At 43.7% G+C, this 19600-nt stretch overlaps 7 protein-coding genes across 7 annotated transcripts; 3 read left to right on the top strand and 4 right to left on the bottom strand.

The window, feature by feature from the left end:
• Positions 1 to 943: 943 nt before the first annotated feature.
• Positions 944 to 3017, bottom strand: BCIN_06g03040 (hypothetical protein). The gene has a single exon (XM_001556196.2). The coding sequence runs from the start codon at positions 2934 to 2936 to the stop codon at positions 1122 to 1124; it is 1815 nt and encodes a 604-aa protein (XP_001556246.2). The 5' UTR covers positions 2937 to 3017; the 3' UTR covers positions 944 to 1121.
• A 250-nt stretch (positions 3018 to 3267) lies between these two features.
• Positions 3268 to 4218, bottom strand: BCIN_06g03030 (hypothetical protein). Its single transcript, XM_001556197.2, has one exon. It carries the CDS (start codon positions 4037 to 4039, stop codon positions 3449 to 3451), a length of 591 nt encoding a protein of 196 aa, XP_001556247.2. The 5' UTR covers positions 4040 to 4218; the 3' UTR covers positions 3268 to 3448.
• A 223-nt stretch (positions 4219 to 4441) lies between these two features.
• Positions 4442 to 6214, bottom strand: BCIN_06g03020 (hypothetical protein). Its single transcript, XM_024693435.1, has 2 exons — positions 5761 to 6214; positions 4442 to 5600 (listed from the first exon to the last, which is right to left on the bottom strand). Exons 1-2 carry the CDS (start codon positions 5838 to 5840, stop codon positions 4550 to 4552), a joined length of 1131 nt encoding a protein of 376 aa, XP_024549221.1. The 5' UTR covers positions 5841 to 6214; the 3' UTR covers positions 4442 to 4549.
• A 964-nt stretch (positions 6215 to 7178) lies between these two features.
• Positions 7179 to 8463, top strand: BCIN_06g03010 (hypothetical protein). The gene is made up of 3 exons (XM_001556200.2): positions 7179 to 7567; positions 7657 to 7732; positions 7802 to 8463. The coding sequence occupies exons 1-3, from the start codon at positions 7307 to 7309 to the stop codon at positions 8266 to 8268; spliced, it is 804 nt and encodes a 267-aa protein (XP_001556250.2). The 5' UTR covers positions 7179 to 7306; the 3' UTR covers positions 8269 to 8463.
• A 698-nt stretch (positions 8464 to 9161) lies between these two features.
• BCIN_06g03000 (hypothetical protein) lies at positions 9162 to 10468 on the top strand. The gene has a single exon (XM_024693434.1). The coding sequence runs from the start codon at positions 9663 to 9665 to the stop codon at positions 10077 to 10079; it is 417 nt and encodes a 138-aa protein (XP_024549220.1). The 5' UTR covers positions 9162 to 9662; the 3' UTR covers positions 10080 to 10468.
• Positions 10469 to 12595: 2127 nt separating this feature from the next.
• On the top strand, positions 12596 to 13632 carry BCIN_06g02990 (hypothetical protein). The gene has a single exon (XM_001556204.2). It carries the CDS (start codon positions 12800 to 12802, stop codon positions 13385 to 13387), a length of 588 nt encoding a protein of 195 aa, XP_001556254.2. The 5' UTR covers positions 12596 to 12799; the 3' UTR covers positions 13388 to 13632.
• Positions 13633 to 14776: 1144 nt separating this feature from the next.
• On the bottom strand, positions 14777 to 17924 carry BCIN_06g02980 (hypothetical protein). The gene is made up of 3 exons (XM_024693433.1): positions 17715 to 17924; positions 17461 to 17652; positions 14777 to 17406 (listed from the first exon to the last, which is right to left on the bottom strand). The coding sequence occupies exons 1-3, from the start codon at positions 17843 to 17845 to the stop codon at positions 15186 to 15188; spliced, it is 2544 nt and encodes an 847-aa protein (XP_024549219.1). The 5' UTR covers positions 17846 to 17924; the 3' UTR covers positions 14777 to 15185.
• Between the last annotated feature and the right edge of the window lie 1676 nt (positions 17925 to 19600).

Here is a 19600-nt window from a genome sequence, read left to right as displayed (position 1 = left end):
CCCAAAAGCCCAATAATTCCGCACACCAAATAAACCAAGAGTTCTCCGGACCCAGACATCCGGAGCTCTACACCACCCATTCGCACCAACATCTTCGTAATTTCCACCAAGTCACAACAGTGACATTCCAATTCCCCGACCAGAACACCCACCAAAAGACCCTTCCCCAGAAATCCAACCGGTGGAGGCTAGACGGCTAGACACCAAAAGCATAGTATAGTCCACGACCCAGGAAAACAAATTCCGAATTCCAGGCGGCTATCCCGCCAATTTCCAGAAGTCCCAGAATTCCAACCCCTCACTTAGTCTCCCTTCCCCCCCTGCTCCACCAAACCCCTAATTACGCTCTCTCCGCTCCCCAAACCAGTCCCAAGTTTTAGATTCCACACTTACCTTACCTTGCCTTACACAACCAACCAACCAACCATCCATCTCTTCTCTCCTCTTCTCCCCTCCCCCTGAAAACAAGCACATTTCGACGCGCCCCTGCAAATCCACGCAAACCTCCCAATCCGAACAAATTCCCCATCGCAATCTCCTCTCCATCAAGCCTGCAACCCGGTTATCCTTTCGGGAAGCCGCTGCATATCGCACTGCACACACCTGCAAGCCCTGCGGCTGAATTCGTTGTTTCGCCACGCATGGCAAAAAATTCCAACACGCTGACCGTATGATTGCTGCTGGGATTTTCTAGACCGCTCGGATATCATTGCAACATGGTGCAGAATTTTTTAGAATTGTGCAGGTGGCTTAAGCACCTCTTACATAGGGCGCTTCATAGGCTTCTATAGGTAAATAGACACCGGTAGGTAGGCGCGGTAAGTAGGAAATGCAAAGAATTTGCAGGTTTTTCCGAGGTTTTATTGTATATCTAGGATTCTAGATTTTAGTCATAATTGGTAGCTGACATCGGTGAGAACTTCGAAGATCACGACCGAGAACATGGAAATGGGAATTTAGGAACTATAATGGTTTAGATTTGAGTATTGATACAACAGACTATTCCAATATCTGAAGAAATATACAAGCTCCTGTGCTGGTTGATGATGATGAGTCTGTATGATGGGGTATCGATATCGTATTTATTTGCAAGCTAATACTTATTTAGAATTTAGTAACCATCACATGTAGCTAAGACAATTCTCGGGATGCTGCTCCTCCTGATTTTGACCTTGATCCTGTTCACCATCCTGCATCTTCTCTAATTCAAGAATTTCGTCATGGAAATTTCCTTTATCAAGCTCATCTCGCAACCATTTCCCTTCCCCATCATATAGTTCTTCAAATAAATGTGGAGGAATCCATTTCTCTTCCTTGATCTTCTTGCTCTCATCGATGAATTGATCTGGAATTTCAATGCCCTTTTCATCACTAAGCGTGCAATTGTCTTTAGCTTCCATAATTTTCACATTATCGAATTCTTTCACGGCAACCGACAAGTCTTTCGTGTCTTTATCATCCCAAGTGCAACATTGATGCTCCTGTGCGCCTTCAATAAGAAGACAGGGACCTGCCCTGCTGGGAAGTGGCCGTAATGATGAGATGCAATGCTCGTGCTCCCGAATTTTCTTCGTTATGGTGCATTTCTTTTGGTCGGGATGATGATGCTTCGAAGTAAAACGGAGTGACCATTCGCAATCGTCCTTCCCACGATCGCACAATTCTGTGATAGCTGATAGGTTTCTCTTCGTCTGGTATCTCTCGAACAATATTGTAGGGTTGCTCCTAAGAAGTGGGTGTGCGGCCGAAAGTCTCGCATGATCTGCGTCTTTCGCTCGACTCTCTTCGACCTGCTTTCGAGTCCAATCCAGGAGGCGTAATGCGCAACGTATACCTCCTCCATCTCGATCTGCCAATAATTCCATTAAATCATCGTTGGGAACACGAAAGTTACTATTCTCCATGGTTAAAGAAGGAGACCTGTTGGATGATCTAGCAGTGCTGTCGAAATGACCCAAACCACTCCGACTATCATTAACGTCCGTTCGACGAAATTTCCTGCGATCAGGTGAGGATAAGATTCTCTGCGGGTGTATGAGACTACTCCGAATGGGCCTTGGTGTTCCTTTAGACGCGAGATTCATGATATTTTTCCAGGCAGAATTCAACTCTGTAGATGCTAGCCTTGGTGTAAAATTGGTATCTTCATTCAATGGCCGGGGATGGCCCATACATGGCGAAATTGGTGGTGTGTGTAAGCCTTTTGGTAAAATACTGCAATTTGTTGCTCGAAGCGGAGACAGCACTGGGGAAATTATCTGCTGACAATCTTTTGTCATGCTCTTATAGATGTGAGAAAATAGAGACTCAGCGTTGGAGGATTTCAACCACTGTTGTTCATCAGTGTCGACATTCTTTTCGGGTACTTGAATATATCTAGTCGTTGCTGGCTGGCCGTCCAAATATTGGCATATGCCCCAAATCCAGAGAGTAAAATTATTTCTGCCATGGAGCTTGAGCTTTCTGATGTTGCCCCCGAATGTCCATACTTCATTGCCGGGTCCGCGCATCTTTGGAAACCAACATACATGAGAAATAGGTACTGATCCTGTTTCCATAGTTCGTAGGTTGATGACAGGAACATTATTTTCGTAGTCGTCTCCTTTGGCAGTAATGAACAGCCAAAATCGGTCACCAGGTTGGTAGTCGAATTCAGAGTCGCTTTGAATCCATGCCATGCCATGAGCATCCATCTGGGTGGCCTCCATAGCAATCCCTAAGTTTTTGTAGGCAATACTCCCATCCTTTTCGATATCTTGTACGGGCATGAAACAAACCGAATTCTCATCTTTGCCTTCGAATCGTCTCACCGGTATGAGTGACTCGTTTGCAATGTTTAGCACCGGAGACTGAACAACGACTCGGTGACCTGGCTGGGCCCATTTTGAGGGCTGAGCTACAAGAACATACCTACGTATTAGACTTTTGCAATCCATAGAAACTGCTACTAGGCGAAATGCTGAAACTCAAGCTTTGTGAAGCGGAGTGTATGGTGAACATTGAAGCGACATGATCTCTTGACGAAGTTTTGCGAATCATTCAGTATTGATTACTTGTCATATTTCAATGCCATGTGCTATAAAAGGTAACCTTCATATAGGTGCCCATATTACGGGTATGCCCTTGCATGTGGCTGAGATGCTCACCCGCATCTTTCTGCTGACCCAATGAAAGCCATTTCGGGCGAGGAGCTCCTACACCGCAAAAAGCGCTGGCAAAAGAAATATCGAAGGAATGCTTGCAAAATAAGCATAGGAAAAAGTAAGTTGTTTCTCATGTATTCGCGCCAATTACCGCAAATGTGTTTCAGCCCCGCCTGTGCTTGGTTTAAGCTGGGGTGTTTTTCTCTGGTGCTTTACTGGCTGCCTTTATTTTGAAGGGTTTCCCTGCCGTCATTTCAGCATCCACCAATGTCCATTGTATTGTGGTCGCCGAACCCGTTCTGACTCTATGGTTTCTTAGACTGTTCCGTCCCATCATCCAACTGCTCACCGGCCCCTCCGAGAGTGTTATCTCCCTTCTCGCCCTTCTCAGCAGAATACTCCTTGGGATCGATATTCAATCTGACCATCATTGCATTTACCCACTCCTCCATCTGTTTCTCGTCCTCTGGGTTTGTTTCTTGAGCGAGCAATCCCATCTTTGCCCGATATCTTTGCCTCAGGTCAGCGACCGTCGAAATGTCGAAAGCCCATAGCAGTCCTCCACTGAGCATTACGCTGATACTGGCCACATTTATAGTCGCTACACTGAGTGCTTCCAATGCCTCCATAGATCCATCCACTTCATGAACCCGATTGCTAGGTGTGTAGAATTTTGGCAGCATCATCTTATATTTCCGTACGAGTGCTCTGCGAGTGACGAAAGCCGAAAGACCAACGAACGCTGCCCCACCCATGAATAGACCAAACTGACGCCGCGATCGTTGTGAGAAAAGTGAAGAATCTATTGCCGTGGTGGGAGATGCTGGTGGGGGGTTTGTAGAGGAGGATGTGGGTTGAGATTCGGCCATGGTTGAGGGATCTTGGACAAATGCCATTGATGGATTCGGAGCGGACGCTTTCCTTGCGGATCGAAAGTATGAACGGGTGTGTTAGAATGCGATCGCTGTAGCTAGAACGTTTATAGGTTCAAGGAAGCTTTTCATGTTCTGAAAAATTGTGCTTACGCGAATAAGGTTTAGCGTCGTTCTACAGCGTTATTTGTAGTGCTGTAACCTAAACTTTTAGAGTTTCTCCGGTTGACCTGGCCGGGCTATATATATATATATAAATATATATCTGTGTCAAAATCTCTATAAATATTCAATCCGGGAAGCTTCCATTTGTGAATTGTGTTGTCTGCAAAGATCTATACTGGTTGGCGTGAGAGTCTCTTCGTCAACTAGCTACGACTGTCATGATAGTCTCTTCATTCTCGTGCGAATAGAAAGATCCGTAATTGTATTTGTGTCTTTAATTTGTCTATCAATGTCAACGTCATTATTCGTGGGTATTATATATATTTACTATGTGCTCTATAAATTCATCTTCTTTTCCTCCCATGTGATTTACTTGGGCCCATCTTCCTTTCCTTTCTCTTTTTCCGTGCCAGCCTTTGGAGATTTTAGTTCCTCGAGTTCCTTGGTCAATTTCTCTGTCTCTTTGATCAGATCCATATCCAGCACAATCTTGACTTCCGGGCAATATTCCAAAATATGCTTTCTGCGCTCTTTATTATCCCAGACGGCCGGCACCAAGAATTTACCACTTCCTATTAGATGATAACCAAAGGGCTTCTCGTACCACTGGCTTTCCACGCTGAATTTGACTTCTACGTCTGGTCCAGGCATTTTGCTAGCATCTGATTCTATGAGGCGATCGCATATCCAACGATCTTCCCACGGAGTACCGGGCTTACGAACTTCTTTTTCGAGGATTTTAATGATGGGAGGGATATGCCTGAGACTCAACCCTCCATTTCCACCCTTTACAGCCATATTCCACGGGGCACCGACCCAGGAATAGTCTTTGGAAATCCAGTCTTCTATGTTATACTCAGAGGATGCGCATATCATTGAATCGCTTTGAAACATCAGAACCCATTCCGCAGGAGCGAGAAAGTCTCTGTAGAAGGTCAAATCTGTAAGAGTCATGCTTATAGTCTCCTGGTCTTTGATGGCGTATTTCTCGGGGAGCTCGGTAATGACCAATTTTCCAGTCTTGACATGACCGGATAGAGACGAGGAAGAGGAAATCAATGCATTAGCTTCCGGGGTTCCAACGAAGCGGAAAACCCACGGTGCGGGTAAAACGGATATAAAGTGTGCGAGAAGAGCGGGCAAATGAGGTATGGGCCGAGTTTCGAGAAGGAGAGCAACCCGCGTCTGGTCCAATTCAACTTTCGTGTTCGTCGAACCTCCCTTCGAGCCTGTCGAAGCTATACTAGTTTTCGGACTGCCGGTGGCCAAATCTCCTTCTAGGTTTGCAGTTGAAGACTTTGATTCTGGCGCTACAGAATCGCCCACCGCGCTCGACCCTCCTGGTGTTAGTTTGTCCAGATGGAATTTCGATATTGATGATAAGTCGTATTGATAGTAGAAAACTAACATAAGCAAACTTCTGCGAATAGTTAGAATTAATGTCTAGCGTGGCACCTTGGATACACAGCGGAGATTCCCAAACTCCTGGGGATCAAATTATGGGTCAAAAATCCCCAGACAAGATTGGATCTTATCGCTGAGCGCGCAATCCCCTCCGGTGCAAGAAACAATGAACATACAAAATACAAGTCGCGAAAATCAAACTCCTGTGCATCTTTCTATTCCATAGAAACGACCCCGATTCGTGTGCCGGCGCCATGGTGGGGGTGTCAACGAGAGTGTTTGCGATCCCTTATAGAGGCGATATGTATCGAGACGTAAATTGCATACACATGAACTCGAAACTCGTAGACGATGAAGGGGGACGCGACGTGATATATAAAATAAACATGGTGGACAAAAGAAGAGTGTTAGTAAGGGGAAATTTGGATCTTGGCTGCTTAGAACCTTAGAACGGTAGTGAATAATCGGAAATAGCCATGTGGATGTGATAATGTGATAATCTTTAGTGTGGTAAGCCAATCTGCTGTGATGATAATGCTGGTATTCCTGCGCCATATGGAGTAAGCACCGTTGGGGGCAACTTTGAATTCGAGGGAGGATATTTATGGGATTCTTCCACATCTTGGCACCAAGTGATAGGTTGAGAGACTGGAGAATTTGTGGGTAAATCGCCAAAGTCTGTATGCTTTTGAAATTGCGATTGATCTTCTCAACGATTATCCATCCTTGTTTCATCCCATGTCAATGTAATTACATCAAACGAGTCCGCTAATTTGTACCAAGACTCGTATTCAGGTTACCAACTCTACGTTGAACCGCCCAAGACTTCATGGAAGAAGTTAGGAAGACGCCAATAAGGGGCATGTTATGGGTCCTCGATATTCGCAATCACTATGCCATTCTTGAAACTCGATGGCAAAGATCGAGAATCTGGAGGCTGGAATTTCTACATCTACTATCGTCTTTCTCTGGAGCTTCAGTCTCTGACTTGCGAATCCCTGTGATCTAGTCTGTATAGTCGTAGGATAAAGTCTAGGAACAGTAGATCCAAACTCCTTCCAAACCTGCGGGGCTTCTGGGCCACATCGTGGGATTCTCTTCGACGTGCCTAGTTATCAGCTACTATCACCCACCTTTGCTTGTTCTCCCAGGGAGAAAAGGGATACCTGTTGATGCGAGACCATTATTGGGCGAATCCAGTCTAACAGTCAAAGGATCTAGTTAATGGCACCGTCTAGCAGCATTGGAATCATCTGTTGGCCCAGGGCTTACGTTGATTCTTGATATCATGAATGATGAGATCACCTACTAGGTACGGGTCTTTTTCTCCACGTTAATCTTGTGCCTGGGCAATGAATGGCCCTGTGAGTAGACGATAGGACACTCCACTTGAAATCTCCCTTGGCACTTGAATAAAGAAAAAATCGCATCGTTCTCCAGCCATTCGGTATGTGTTCTCAGTGCTACATCGCTGTATTTTGCAGCACACCTCACCCTGGATCCAGACCCTGAATTGGTCGACGTGGGGTTGAAGGCGCTAAGTTTGTCATCATCTAACACTAAAAAGACGTCATGGCTACGTCAACAGTCCCAAGTACATGCTCGCATACATTGAGTTGCTGGAGACCTCTGCAGCTTAGAAATATTTAGTGATTCTGAACAAAAACCCCCTCTCAATATCTCAATCTCAATCTCAATCTCATCCACAATTCATCGTTCAATATGACCAACATCTTGATTGTAGGTGCCACTCGTGGTTTAGGTGCATCACTTGCGAACAATTACGCTTCGCAACACTCAACAACCGTTTATGGAACCACGCGTGCTGCCACAGGCCCATCCAATCTGAATGAAAAGATCGTATGGATTCCCAATATCGATGTTGCAGAAGAAGGTGTAGGGAGAAAATTGGTGAATCAGCTGGGTATGCTCGGAGGGGGTGGTGGAATGGTTGAGGGGGGACGAGTTGCATTTGATGTCGTTGTATGTCCGCTCACTTAACCCAGTTTCATTACAAGGCGAATATGTTGAGGGCGTTTCGCAGCAGCTCCTTGTGACTGATTGAATCTCAGATTATTACAGCTGGATATTTTGCCACAGAAGACTTTGTCAATGGTCCAAAATGGGATGAACAAGTAAAGATGTACAGTAAGTACTTTACAGCATCCTCATCATGCCGAATCTCGCATCCGGGTGGACTGACGTTATATCTTCTAGCAACATCGGCCATCTCTCCTCCCTTCATAGTCCAATCTCTGTTCCGCGCCAAAAACATCACAAAAGGTTCCAAAATCCTTCTTATCTCCTCTGAATCAGGCTCAATCACTTTGCGGCACGAGAAGGAAGGCGGCGGTAATTATGGACATCACGCTTCAAAATCCGCTCTCAACATGGTTGGAAAGCTTCTTTCGCTAGATTTGAAGGAGCATGGAATAATTGTATCGATTCTGCATCCTGGATTCATGCGAACAGAGATGACAAAAGGAGTGGGCTTTGATAAATATTGGGACGATGGAGGAGCAGTAACACCCGATGAAGCTGCGGGGAGCTTGGTTGAATGGACAGAAAAGCTAGACATCAGTAAGTCGGGTCAATACTGGGCACCAAGGGGTCCTAGAGATATTGGTACCGCGGATGTAACAATCGGGACGGGTCTACCTACGCCTCTGCAACTACCATGGTAGTGATGTTGACGGGGGTGGCACACAATGCTTTATGACGATTATGATAATGACTAGTAGCGCTGCTTCATTTGGGTTAACTCTTTTAAATTTGAACAAGTATTACATTTTGAAACATGGCAATGCAAGCAAATATAAGAGTGAAAAGTGGTACAAGATTTGACACGGCGGATAATGGTAAAGACAAATAATGATACAGAGAAGTTTGCTGGCGTACAGCTTTTATCAGAATCCTCTCATCTCTACGTTCTTTTCAAGAAGAGACATCACAAAGCTGAGCTGTAGTCTACGACTGTACTATTCCTGAAAATGCTCAGTATTGTGGTACTGGAAGTTTCCTTTCATTTTCCAATCCTGCCGCAAGCATTCGCAAAAGTTTGGAATACCTTTAAAACTTTATACAGTTGGTCTACTCACTTGGGTAGTCCGTATACGCCTCTCTCCTCGTTTCGTTTCTTTGAGACCGCTTCACTTGGAGATCTTGTGCCCGAGAATTCTTTCCTTGGTATCATTTCCCACCTACTATCAAAGATGATGGTTGCAGGGCAAAAGAGAGTGTCTATGTTGGTATATAGTTGTAAGCTGTGACAAAGCAAGAACTCTGTTCGTTTCTGGCGGCCAATGATTTCTAGCTGTGAGGCTTGCTACCATAAGTTTAGCAGAATGTGTATGAAATATATACATATCACTGAATAACACAGGTATGATGGTTCATCAGTTGTTTGAGAACACATTACTTATATCATTGTACAAACCTCTGATGCCGCATGAAGCCCGCGCACATCTGCTTCTAACCGTTTGCTCTTTCTATTTCGAGAAACCTCACTTTTCACATAGAACAGTAACGACTAGGGACCATACTTTATCTTTGTATCAATCGCATTTCCGAAAATTTCGAGCCCGCCCACTCACACTTCCAAGCTCCATACAATACCGTTGCAGTCATCTTTCTTGCCAGAAATTCACTTGATCACAAGATCATTCGCTGATTTCAAAACAAAAACAGTCATGAATAAATGGAATTCAGCAAAGAAAATGTGTTTGCAATCACAGGCGCTTGCTTCATATTTGTAGCCGCAATTCTTCTTTACTGTTCTTTCCGCCAACCTCGTAAGACCAATAACAACTCTATTCTAAACCTTTTGGAATTAGGACAACTTCCAAGACGTCCTCGACCAGCACACATTCGGCAGCCAAAAGTCTCACATTCAATACATACTCGGTTACCAGGGCGTTCACATCCCGCACGCACTCGACAAATAAAGCGAGCTCGTTCAACATATACTCGGCATCCAAGGCGAGCGCCCATAGCACACACTCGCCCTCAAAATCAGATATCAAGCAGCTCTGAAGGAGGCAAATAACATCATCACGCTATCCTTTCAAAATCCTCAAAAATGCATCACAACACTAAACAAGGTCTAATATTCCTTGGATTCTTGATTGCCTGCGGAGGAGGCATTGCTGCTTTCATCCTTTTGCACAAGTCCCATAGCCAACATCGACCCCCCGGAAAGCGTGAAATGGCGGACATGAATTCATACAACATTCATGCTAGAAGCATGTCTTCAAAAACGACGATTACTACGCATGTTAGTGTTGAGAGAAGCGAATCCTTCCAAGTTCACCCGTCTCATGTTCATGGCGGTACATTGTCTCAGCATCGAAACAGGCATCGTTCATTTACTCCAGAGACAAAACTCGGTAGTCGAGATAGTCAATCTGTCACCATTCCCGCTTCTACAGCTACATCAACCGATATACCATCGCTGTCAATCGCAGCTACTAGTAGTGCTTCGTCTATCGATATTTAATCATCCTTTACAGTGGAACCCTTGAGTACTTTATCTGCCGCAGCAGGTTTCCAAAACTCTGCTGCTTCGTCATCAAATCTGATTCTTGACGTTAGCCTGATTTCCACAATTTCATCGAGTCCGCAGCCGTTGATCACCAATGGTGGTAGACACAGTCATCTTCGCAAGTTTCGAGGTTGAGGTTATGAATTACAGAGCTGAGGCTAGGAGACATGAGGGCCAGGAATTAAAGTTTCTTTTTCCGTCGCACAGTAGTTGCAGAAACTTGTGTAAATGTTCAGTGATGGTCTTCCTAGAAATTTTGTAGATATTTGGATTTGGACGGCGCTTAGACTAGGGGGAATACTTTCTAGGGATTATATAGTTCATCAGAATTAGACATGTTTGCATTGCTTCTTACTATCAACCGTTGAGACTTTTGTGTTGTCTTCTCCCAGGTCTTTTTCATAATGACTAGCACAGTCAATCTTTTTAAACAATGTTAAGATACCTCATAGTGAGAGCTATAATCACCTCCGCTCATCAATGGTCTTCTCTTTCATCCATCGAACCAAGCTCTAGGAGATCCATTAGCACCAATTGTAAATCCTAAAACCATGTCTTTTTGCTCTCCATTTAATACTTCGACACGCCCCTCAGATCTAGCAAAATTGTATTTCTTTACAATCCTCTGCTGCGATATATCAAGAGCAATGGCTCACAATCAATATTTTCCTGTGAAATATTAGTATGAGTAATATAAGTCATTTTTATATGTTAGGAGTCATTGTTATTGTAGAGTATATTGATCATTAATGCACCTCTCGAGCTCCCAGTTTTTTCAATCTTGCAGTACAGAACTCAATCTTCTTTCAACACGTTTATGAGAAGCTGCTTTGTTCAAAAACTGTTCCGAAATCAGTGATTCATCATAGATACGAAATGGAGAATAATCTCATCATTGAATTGGCAGTCGCAGGTGAACTTTTTGTTCTAATGTCCTTCCTTGTCTATTTTTGTAGCAATAGGAATGCCGGTGGCGGGTATGGCGGTGGCGACGGTGACTACGGTCCCGATGATGGTGATGGTGGTTCTTGACTATGGAATCGATCCCTTGTATCTATCTCAAATTTTCTTGGGCAAGAATTATCTTGATACGCGTCAGTTGGCGAACTACTGCGTTGAGTCATCATAGTGCTTGTGATGAAGACTACTTTTTCTTTGCTTTACGGTTTTTGGTCAATGTGTATTTTGGAAATGCAACATGGGGGCATTGTAAGAATGGTGCTCGAACTAATGGTATGAGAGATCAGGTCATCTCAAATATCATTTTAGGCCTAAGAATATTGATAGCTACGAATAATTGTTCGAAATTAATCAAGGGTATGAGTTGTGGCGTTCCGAGAGTTGCTCGATTTTTCAATTTTCCCTTAGGTTAGTCAAATTCCAAACGAGGAATAAAGACAATTCATAGACTCTCATCCGGTGGATTTTTATGCGCTAAACCCTAAGGATTATCTGCTCAGAGTAGTCCTCATAGTTTTAAAGAGGTTGAATCACGAAGCAACCACTTCAATATCGATACTCATTCGTGTGTGGCCTTTCTCTTCGGTTCCGTTGCGTTGGAATGTATTTCTGGAATGGAAGAATGTGGCAGTCGAGGACTTGACTTGACTTGAACCGGAATCTCATAATCCCATCTTGAGTTTCTCATAATCTCACCAGTTTATGTATTTATGCATCTAACTAATTCCTCAATTTCCAAGACCCATGAAGATTGTGAAGTCAAGTTTTTTGTGAACTCCCCAACATCCCAAATTTGGAAAGCGCATTTTTCATTTCCGCCTACCCCTTTTCGCTTCCCCAACCTCCCATCTCTTGCCTGATTTCTGTTATGTATCCATCTGAATGCACTGAGAAATCGTATTTTCGTATGTTCTTTTACATTATCTTCTAAAGCTAGTAGCTATATTCATTAAAATTGCCATTACACCTTCTTACTCTTTGGAGTCCGCGATCCCGAGAGATCTCGTGCGTACTTGAGTAACTTACGATTCTAGAAGAGCTTCATCTCGAGAATTGTTTTCTAGATATGGACAGCGCTACATCTATCACATATCCAAATCATGATAACAGCTCCATTTACGGTCTAGTTTTCTGCATAGCTGGGGCGGTGCTGGTGTTTATATTGATATTCGTCTGCTGCGGATATGGATGTCTCAAGAAGAGAAAACTAAAGGCTCAGATAAGTAGGGAAGAAAAGGCAAAAGAGAGAGCACGTCGACTAGAGGAGTTTGCCATGATCAGTGTACCGCCGAATGTTTATTCGGAAAAATATTGATGTGGCTTCACGGGTAAGGGGAAAGATTATAGAGTTACGACTATGGAGTGAGGGAAAAGGCAATTGTTTCATAGGAAATTAGAAAAGAAGGCTTTTCTGGCTCATCGCTATTGAACTGCCCATACCGTATGACTTCACCGACGACTCGAGTGAATATACGACATCATGCTATATCATTATACGCGTTATACTGGCTGGATTGACGCTTCCTAATACGATATCTCTACCTTCAAGATTCCAGTCGCATTTCGAAAGCGTAGTAGTTTGCAAGTATCTTCAACCACACCAGCCTCATTATACTTGAATCACGAATCTCGAAAGCAAGTTGAGATTTGAAAGGCTTCAATCAAGCTTGAAAGCTCTTTCCACCATTACAATCACACTCTGCGAATCATCAAATATGCGGTCTTATAATCCTATGGATATATTGGGGGAAATAATGGTCTATTTCGAAGCTACTGAGAACAAGCCTCAAAACCAGCTAGTTCGTATGGTTTTCGACAAGGTTTTGTTTCTTGCAGCTTATGGGCCGCTTGCTGTGGGTTGCCTTGTCGGCTGGGTCTTGTTCGCAATTACGTTTATCGCTGTGGTCCCTCTTTTCATAGCAGCCTTGGGTATAACCTTCGTCTCAGACGCTATTGCTATTTCTTTGGCAAATGTCAATCGCACAATCAAGCATTGGACTTCAAAAATGTGGTGCAAAATCTCGGACAACAGCAAAAATCCAACAACATATCAGCTGCCTACAACCAACACTCCGCTCGTCAATCTTACTCCAAAACACTCTTCAGTATCTAGTTTGGCTTCAAATGGCTTCATCGAAAAAACTAGCGGCGAGAGAAAATCCGCACTTCACGGTAATCCTACGACAACAATAACATACATTCTCTCTGATCCAGCCCCGGTATTTCCTTCTCCATGCGCTGAAATAAGATGTCACTCTAGAGAGAGACTCACTAGTTACGGTCTTTCCTCCTCCTCCATATAGCTAAATTGTTACTTGAGCCCAAATTTCTCGACGGATATGATTGATATGTGAGTTCCCTGAGCTGCATCTCGGAATAGGATAAATTCGACTGGCATGATATGTTTCGCTGGGTGATCTTGATATATGCTGCGCTGATTTTCGGGATGGAGATGGAAGGGAAGAATCAAAATTTGCGGACAAATATTTGGAGTTCTATAGGCTTCAATTTTATAGGGGCATGGTGTTTGATTGCTGAAATTTCAACAATGAAGATTCTGCATCTCTTCTCATTCAGAGTTTTTTAATCCATTCAAGTGATGACTACTTGACTTTGATGATTCATTCGTGAGTGTGATTGTGAATGCGAATCATAATCCATGACTGCAAAAACTATCATCGGGTCACTCCACCCAAACATGTTCATCTACTAGAGTCGTATCACACACAAGATCTTTTTGAATTTCCAGATCTGCAGGAGACTTTGAATAAGTGAGTCAATATCTTGTGTCTTGAGGACTTTTCTACTTTAATAACATGTTCTTTTTCTGAATTCTTCGTACTACTTTTCTTTCCTTTTCAAACCAGTCTATCAAGAACCAAATCTTCACATCCTCATAGTCAAAAAAAAAAAAAAATTGTGCCAGAAAACTTGTAGCCAGAACGTGGTATTGTTTTCTCACCAAATTCTCACGATTGACACATCTACAGTCTCACTTTCCCTTCATCGTCACAAATTCTCATTAACCATCTATCCTCTCAACCTCACTTTATCATCAACAAAATCTTCACCCCCCATATTCTCCTCGCTTCCACCACCATGGACCCCGCCATCCCGATCATGGGCTATATCCTCCTCACAATCTTTCTCCTTCTGTTCCTCCTCCTCATCAGCTTCTTCCTTATCTGTAAATACCAAATCTGTACCGAAATACGAACGGCATCTGCAAATCTAAACCCTCAAAGAGCCGACGGGTCAGAAAATAAAACCAGGATTCCTCTCCAAAGAGGCGGTATTGGGAGTCGGGGGAAAGGATTGAGAGGTGCTTTACCGTTTAGAAGAGGGGGGATGGGGAGGTATTGCGAGGTTGGGGGGAGAGGAGGAAGGGGTATTGTTGAAGGTGGAGAAAGGGTGGAGGGAGTAGATGGAATGGAGAGAATGAATGGTAATGGTGGGAGGAATGGGATCAATGATTTTGATGTGGTGGTGGATAGAGATGTAGAGATGCTAGGGGCGCCGCCACCTTATACTGGGCATGGAGAGGTATGAGGGATGAATTGTGAGATGAGATTAGGGGAGATACGTATTAGCGGATTATCTTGCGGAAAACAAGTGTGTGCGTTAATGAAATTTTGGGAGAAATCTCACGTGAAAACGATAGAGTCAACTATGACCCAATATATAAGAGACGTTGGTGAAAAATGTATCATAGATATTCAGACAATGAAGACCGCATTTTATCCGGCACGAAAAATACGTTGAATAGGTACCATCCAATTGCTCAACAATGTATCCATAAGAAAAAGTAACGAAATCCCCTTCCTTCCACCTCTTTTCTTTTTTCAAACCATGGTATCAAATCGTGAAACTGTCTTCCTAATCCCTTATCCTGTTTATATCCCGACTCCCAACATTTCCGGTAGGATGATAATGATATGCAAATACATGAATATATAAAATTCCTCCCATTCGTAATCCATACAAATCCTGGTCTTTCTTTCTTTTTATCTTTTCTTTCCAAATAGTAACTTACAAAATGTGCCATGTTACGACAGGGTAACACAGGCACAGAGGTCAAACAAGTCGGCGAGTAAAATGATTCTAGAACCTTCCCCAAATAACTCCCTTCTCACTCTCTCTCTTCTGTCCTGAACTCTTCATCGAATCGTTCACAATTTCCACTTTCTTACCCGGGGCCTGAGCTCCCTCCCTCAGCGCCGGCATCGCGGCAACAGGCTGCGCTACCGGCGAAGGAGGTTCAACTACCACGCCCAAACCACTTCCTCTCTGTACCCAAGGTAATCTACTAGCATCCAAATACTTTTCAAACTCCCACGTCCCCCCCGTTCCAACCCCATCGGTCGGAGTATCTAGTCCCATCGTCGTATTTGTAAAGTGTGATTCTCTCCCACGACTGTTGTTTGTCGTCACAGTATCATTTCCTGTCCCGGGATGACTATGACCACCGCTTCGCTCTCGGTATGCTTCTGCTTCTTTGTCCATTCGGTTCATACGTTCCATGCCACTATCTCTATTCATGCCCATATTCATGATACTTCCACTCCCGCGAATTTCGCGATCGTTATCCATCCATGGTTTTGGTTTCTCAGGATTAGATGTGATGAGAGCGGCATCGCTTGCAAAACTGAGTGCGCTTAAAGCTGGACTACTTGCACGACTATCCATATCCATTTCCTCTAGTTCTTCATCCATCTCATCCATTTCGGCCCAGCATAAAGCATCACTACCACCACTCAATTCATAAATCTCTTGAGCTTTTTCCTTTCTCTTCTTCTTACGCTCTTTACGACGCGTAGAAAGACTTGCGAGATGGAATGCAGGTTTAGGCTCGGTAGGAACCAAATTGAGATTTTTGTTAAGAACGGTATCTGCTGCATTGCTTTGGCTGGGGTTTCGGGAAATAGAAACACCGGAGTTGTTGTATTGAGGGTTTAGTGTGAGATTGGGGCTTCCGATAGCTTTACCAATGTTCAGAGAAACTAAAGAGCGATTGGATGGTGTAAGAAGGACAGAATTAGTGCCCTTGTCGAAGAAACTTAGCTCTGAAGGTGCATTGGAGACGTGTTTGGATTTTTTGTCCGATTTATCTTTGCTGGAGATGAAGGGGAGAGGTAAAGGAGAGGAAGGAGCAGAGCGAAATGACTCTTTTTTCGAGAGGCTTCGAGAAGTTGATGCGAAAGTGGAAACGGTATTTGACCGTCCAGGAGTTTGTTTGCGCTGATGTACGCGGTGAAGAATGAAAATTGTTAGACAGAGGGTTAAAGCTATTGAAGTAAGAATTGCGAGTACAATGGCTGCTATGACAGGAGTCGAAATTTTTGATTTTGAAGAAGACAATGGTGCGGGATTATTGAGGGGAAAGATTGTAGTTGGATTTGAGGTGGGGTAGAATGTGGTCCAGTTGCGTTGATGAATGGAGAATTGGGAACGTTCATAGTCGGCAATCAGGTACGCCTCTTGGAGAAATGCTCGTCCAAGTGTGATTTGAGAATTATCGGTTGCTCGTTTGAGAGGGAAATATCGGGTGCTGTTCTGTACAAGAGGATACTCGGCCCACCAATCAAAAGCAGCGTATGGGAGTGTGATGTTCACCATGGCTTTGGACGTCGAATTTGTGAGAGTAAATACAACAGAAGCATTTCGGTTAACAAGTGCAGTATGTTGGGCGTCAGTCAGTAAATACAGTTCCGATTCTGAATCGTAGGAGATACCAATAGCTTCTTCGAACTTTTGGCATATACTCGTTGGTAGATATAGGTATGGGACCGATGAATCAATAAAAGCTGGAAAAGAGGATGATGGCGATGATACGACTTGAGATGTCCCTCCCGGTGATTTAACTGTGATTGCATTGACATCAATCGTTAGGTCATCGCCAGAAGTGGCAAAATCGACGGTAAGATTATTTGGTACGAAGAGAGATTCTTCATAACCACCTAAAGTAAGATTGCCTAAGACTCCCCCACCATTGGCTCCTCCACCATTACGATAGTAAGCACCTGCAGTGTAGCCATATGATAATGATGGAATATGGCCTTGAGACTTGAGATTGGACATATAACTTGGGGCAGGTTCAGTTTTGCTCGAGAAATTTGTGGGTGCCGGATTAAGACCAAAAAGACCCAGCCAAAAGTCATGGGTCGCGATTGTTGCGAGCACTTGTGAACTGAGGGAGGGAGATCCACTACCCGGGGATCCCAAAAGAATGGTATCGTTGCCATAGTCTCCATTGCCAGTAAGGCCTAGACTGGACTCAACTTCCAAAGCAAATTCGCCTCCGGGATTAATGGTGTTTGGTACCCTAAATTTTTATTAATGCCATGATTATACAAAGTATTCCATGCAGTCTACGCACCATGTGGCTGACGAGTTTGAATTAAAATTCAAACCTCTCGAGCTATAACATGTTCCTGGGTCTGATGGACTACAACCGTCTGGTGACACGACCCAGGGTTGATTGCTTGCTGTTGATATGAAGACCAAGACAGGTTGAGGAGGTGTTCCCACTGTAAGCCAAAAGCTTGACCAATTCCCGTCGATACCATTCCTAATGACATTGTTAACAATTGACGTGCTTAGATAGACGCTTGAAGATCGACAAAAACTTACCAATTACCACTTGGAAGGACAGTGAGAGGAGGAACAGGGGTTGCTGAAGTTGCTGAAGCCAAAGTCTGTTCAAGAAGGCCGAGGATAGGCAATAGGAAAAAGGCCAGATACCTCCAAGAAGACATCGGCATTGGAAAAGATCATCAAGGAAAGTTTTAAAAGATTAATAATTGTTGAAAGGACAGAACATGCTGGCTATGACACAATAGCTGGTAAGGAAAGACAAGAAAGAGAAAAGAGAAAAGACGAAAACGGGTTCGAACGGCACGAAAGAGGTGTAACTTGAACACAAACTTCCGACAAGATCTGCATCAAGACGGGAAAGTCTGAAGGAAAAGTAGTGTACGTAGGAAAGGTCGAGAACTTGGAGGATCCCAAAAACGTGCTGTGCGTACCGGGCACCTATATGATACTACCATACTACCATTTCATGTGTCAGATCATTTCAACTGCCAGGATCTGCGGATGGATAGGAGGAAAAAAACAGCTTTTATCAAATTTGCCTAGAGCTTAGAATGGTGCTACACAAAGAGGGGCGAGATTAGTTAGTTAGCATAATTAATGAGAAGGATTCATCTTTGGCTCTGTCATGAACTATATGTGGCATATGACTAACCAATCTTCGATCACTGATTTGTAGAAGCGGGAGATTCATAAGACAATAGGTCCACCAGTCTGTATAACCTTGGGGCCGAAATCTATCCCCGCTTGGTAGATGGATGACGAAAACAAAAGGTACCGTGCTAGTAAGATCTCTACGAAGCTTTGTGTTGCTTTGTGTAGCTTTGACAAGGGAGCTTGACTGTATCTCCGAGGTCCCCATACTGTACTCTATTATAAGTCTATAAGGGATCGCGAGAAATGTAGCAAAATGATTGCAATCGAGTGTTTGGAACATAAACCCGGAGTAGAACAAGGCTCTCTTTCTCATAACACGGCCACCAAGTTAATTGATATTTGATCCATTAAATCTGGATTCAAGATCCTCGATGAAGCTCTCAAACTTTCAAGTGAAGAATAATGCAATACTATACTGCAATTCAAAGTAGTATTTCACACCCTGCCCTTCCGCTTCTTTTTTGTCAAAAATATCAAGGGGTTGATTCTTCAAATCCGCGACGATGTAACGATATCTTCGTGTCATTTGATTTCCACATAAAACCCAGGTCCCCTGTTTCCAAAGGATCGAATTAATCGAGGTTGAATCCTTACGAAAACGTGGAATAGGGATAATGATGAGTGAGAATGTCAGACGGTTAGTTTTTTTTTGGTGGTAATTGAGATTCACAAAAGATGGAAGGGTTTGTTAACATGTGCGTAGGAGTGAGTGGTCGGATTCGGAGACGCGGTGAAAGCCGGTCAATTTGTCTCTCTTCTAAGTGAACACGATGGCCAATCTTATGATAGTAACCGGGGTTCTGAAATGTATATATCATCAAGGCATATATATGTACATGTATATATCGTGTTGTGAAGTATGAAAGGCTCGGGTAGATTGAGTAGATTACTAGATAGGTACAACTTAAAGAAAGCCTAAACTTAAGTAATCATACGCTAGATACTAAGCGGCTAAAAGACTTCTCACAAACGGCTGCACACGCACGCTACACTACCTCGAGACTACCCACTACCACCACCACCACCACCATCATCATAATCATTATCATCACCGTCGTAAAGAGCCCCCAAAAAGGCCGTTCTCCAATTTATTCGAGTCTTCCGTGCGACTACTCGTTCATACGCGCACGTAACAGGCAGCCGTGTTTGATCTTTTGGTTCTATAAGCCTTCTTTTATTGTAACATCCGGTGATTCCCAGTTCTCTCACATATGTTTGGGCAGTGTGATACGACGAGGCACACCAGTACAGCAGACATCGTGCTTGGA

This window comes from Botrytis cinerea, chromosome 6, assembly GCF_000143535.2.
Source record: "Botrytis cinerea B05.10 chromosome 6, complete sequence".
Classification (NCBI taxonomy): Eukaryota; Fungi; Ascomycota; class Leotiomycetes; order Helotiales; family Sclerotiniaceae; genus Botrytis; species Botrytis cinerea.
Note: the sequence above shows the minus strand (reverse complement) of the source record. Positions and strands in the feature narration are given on the sequence as shown.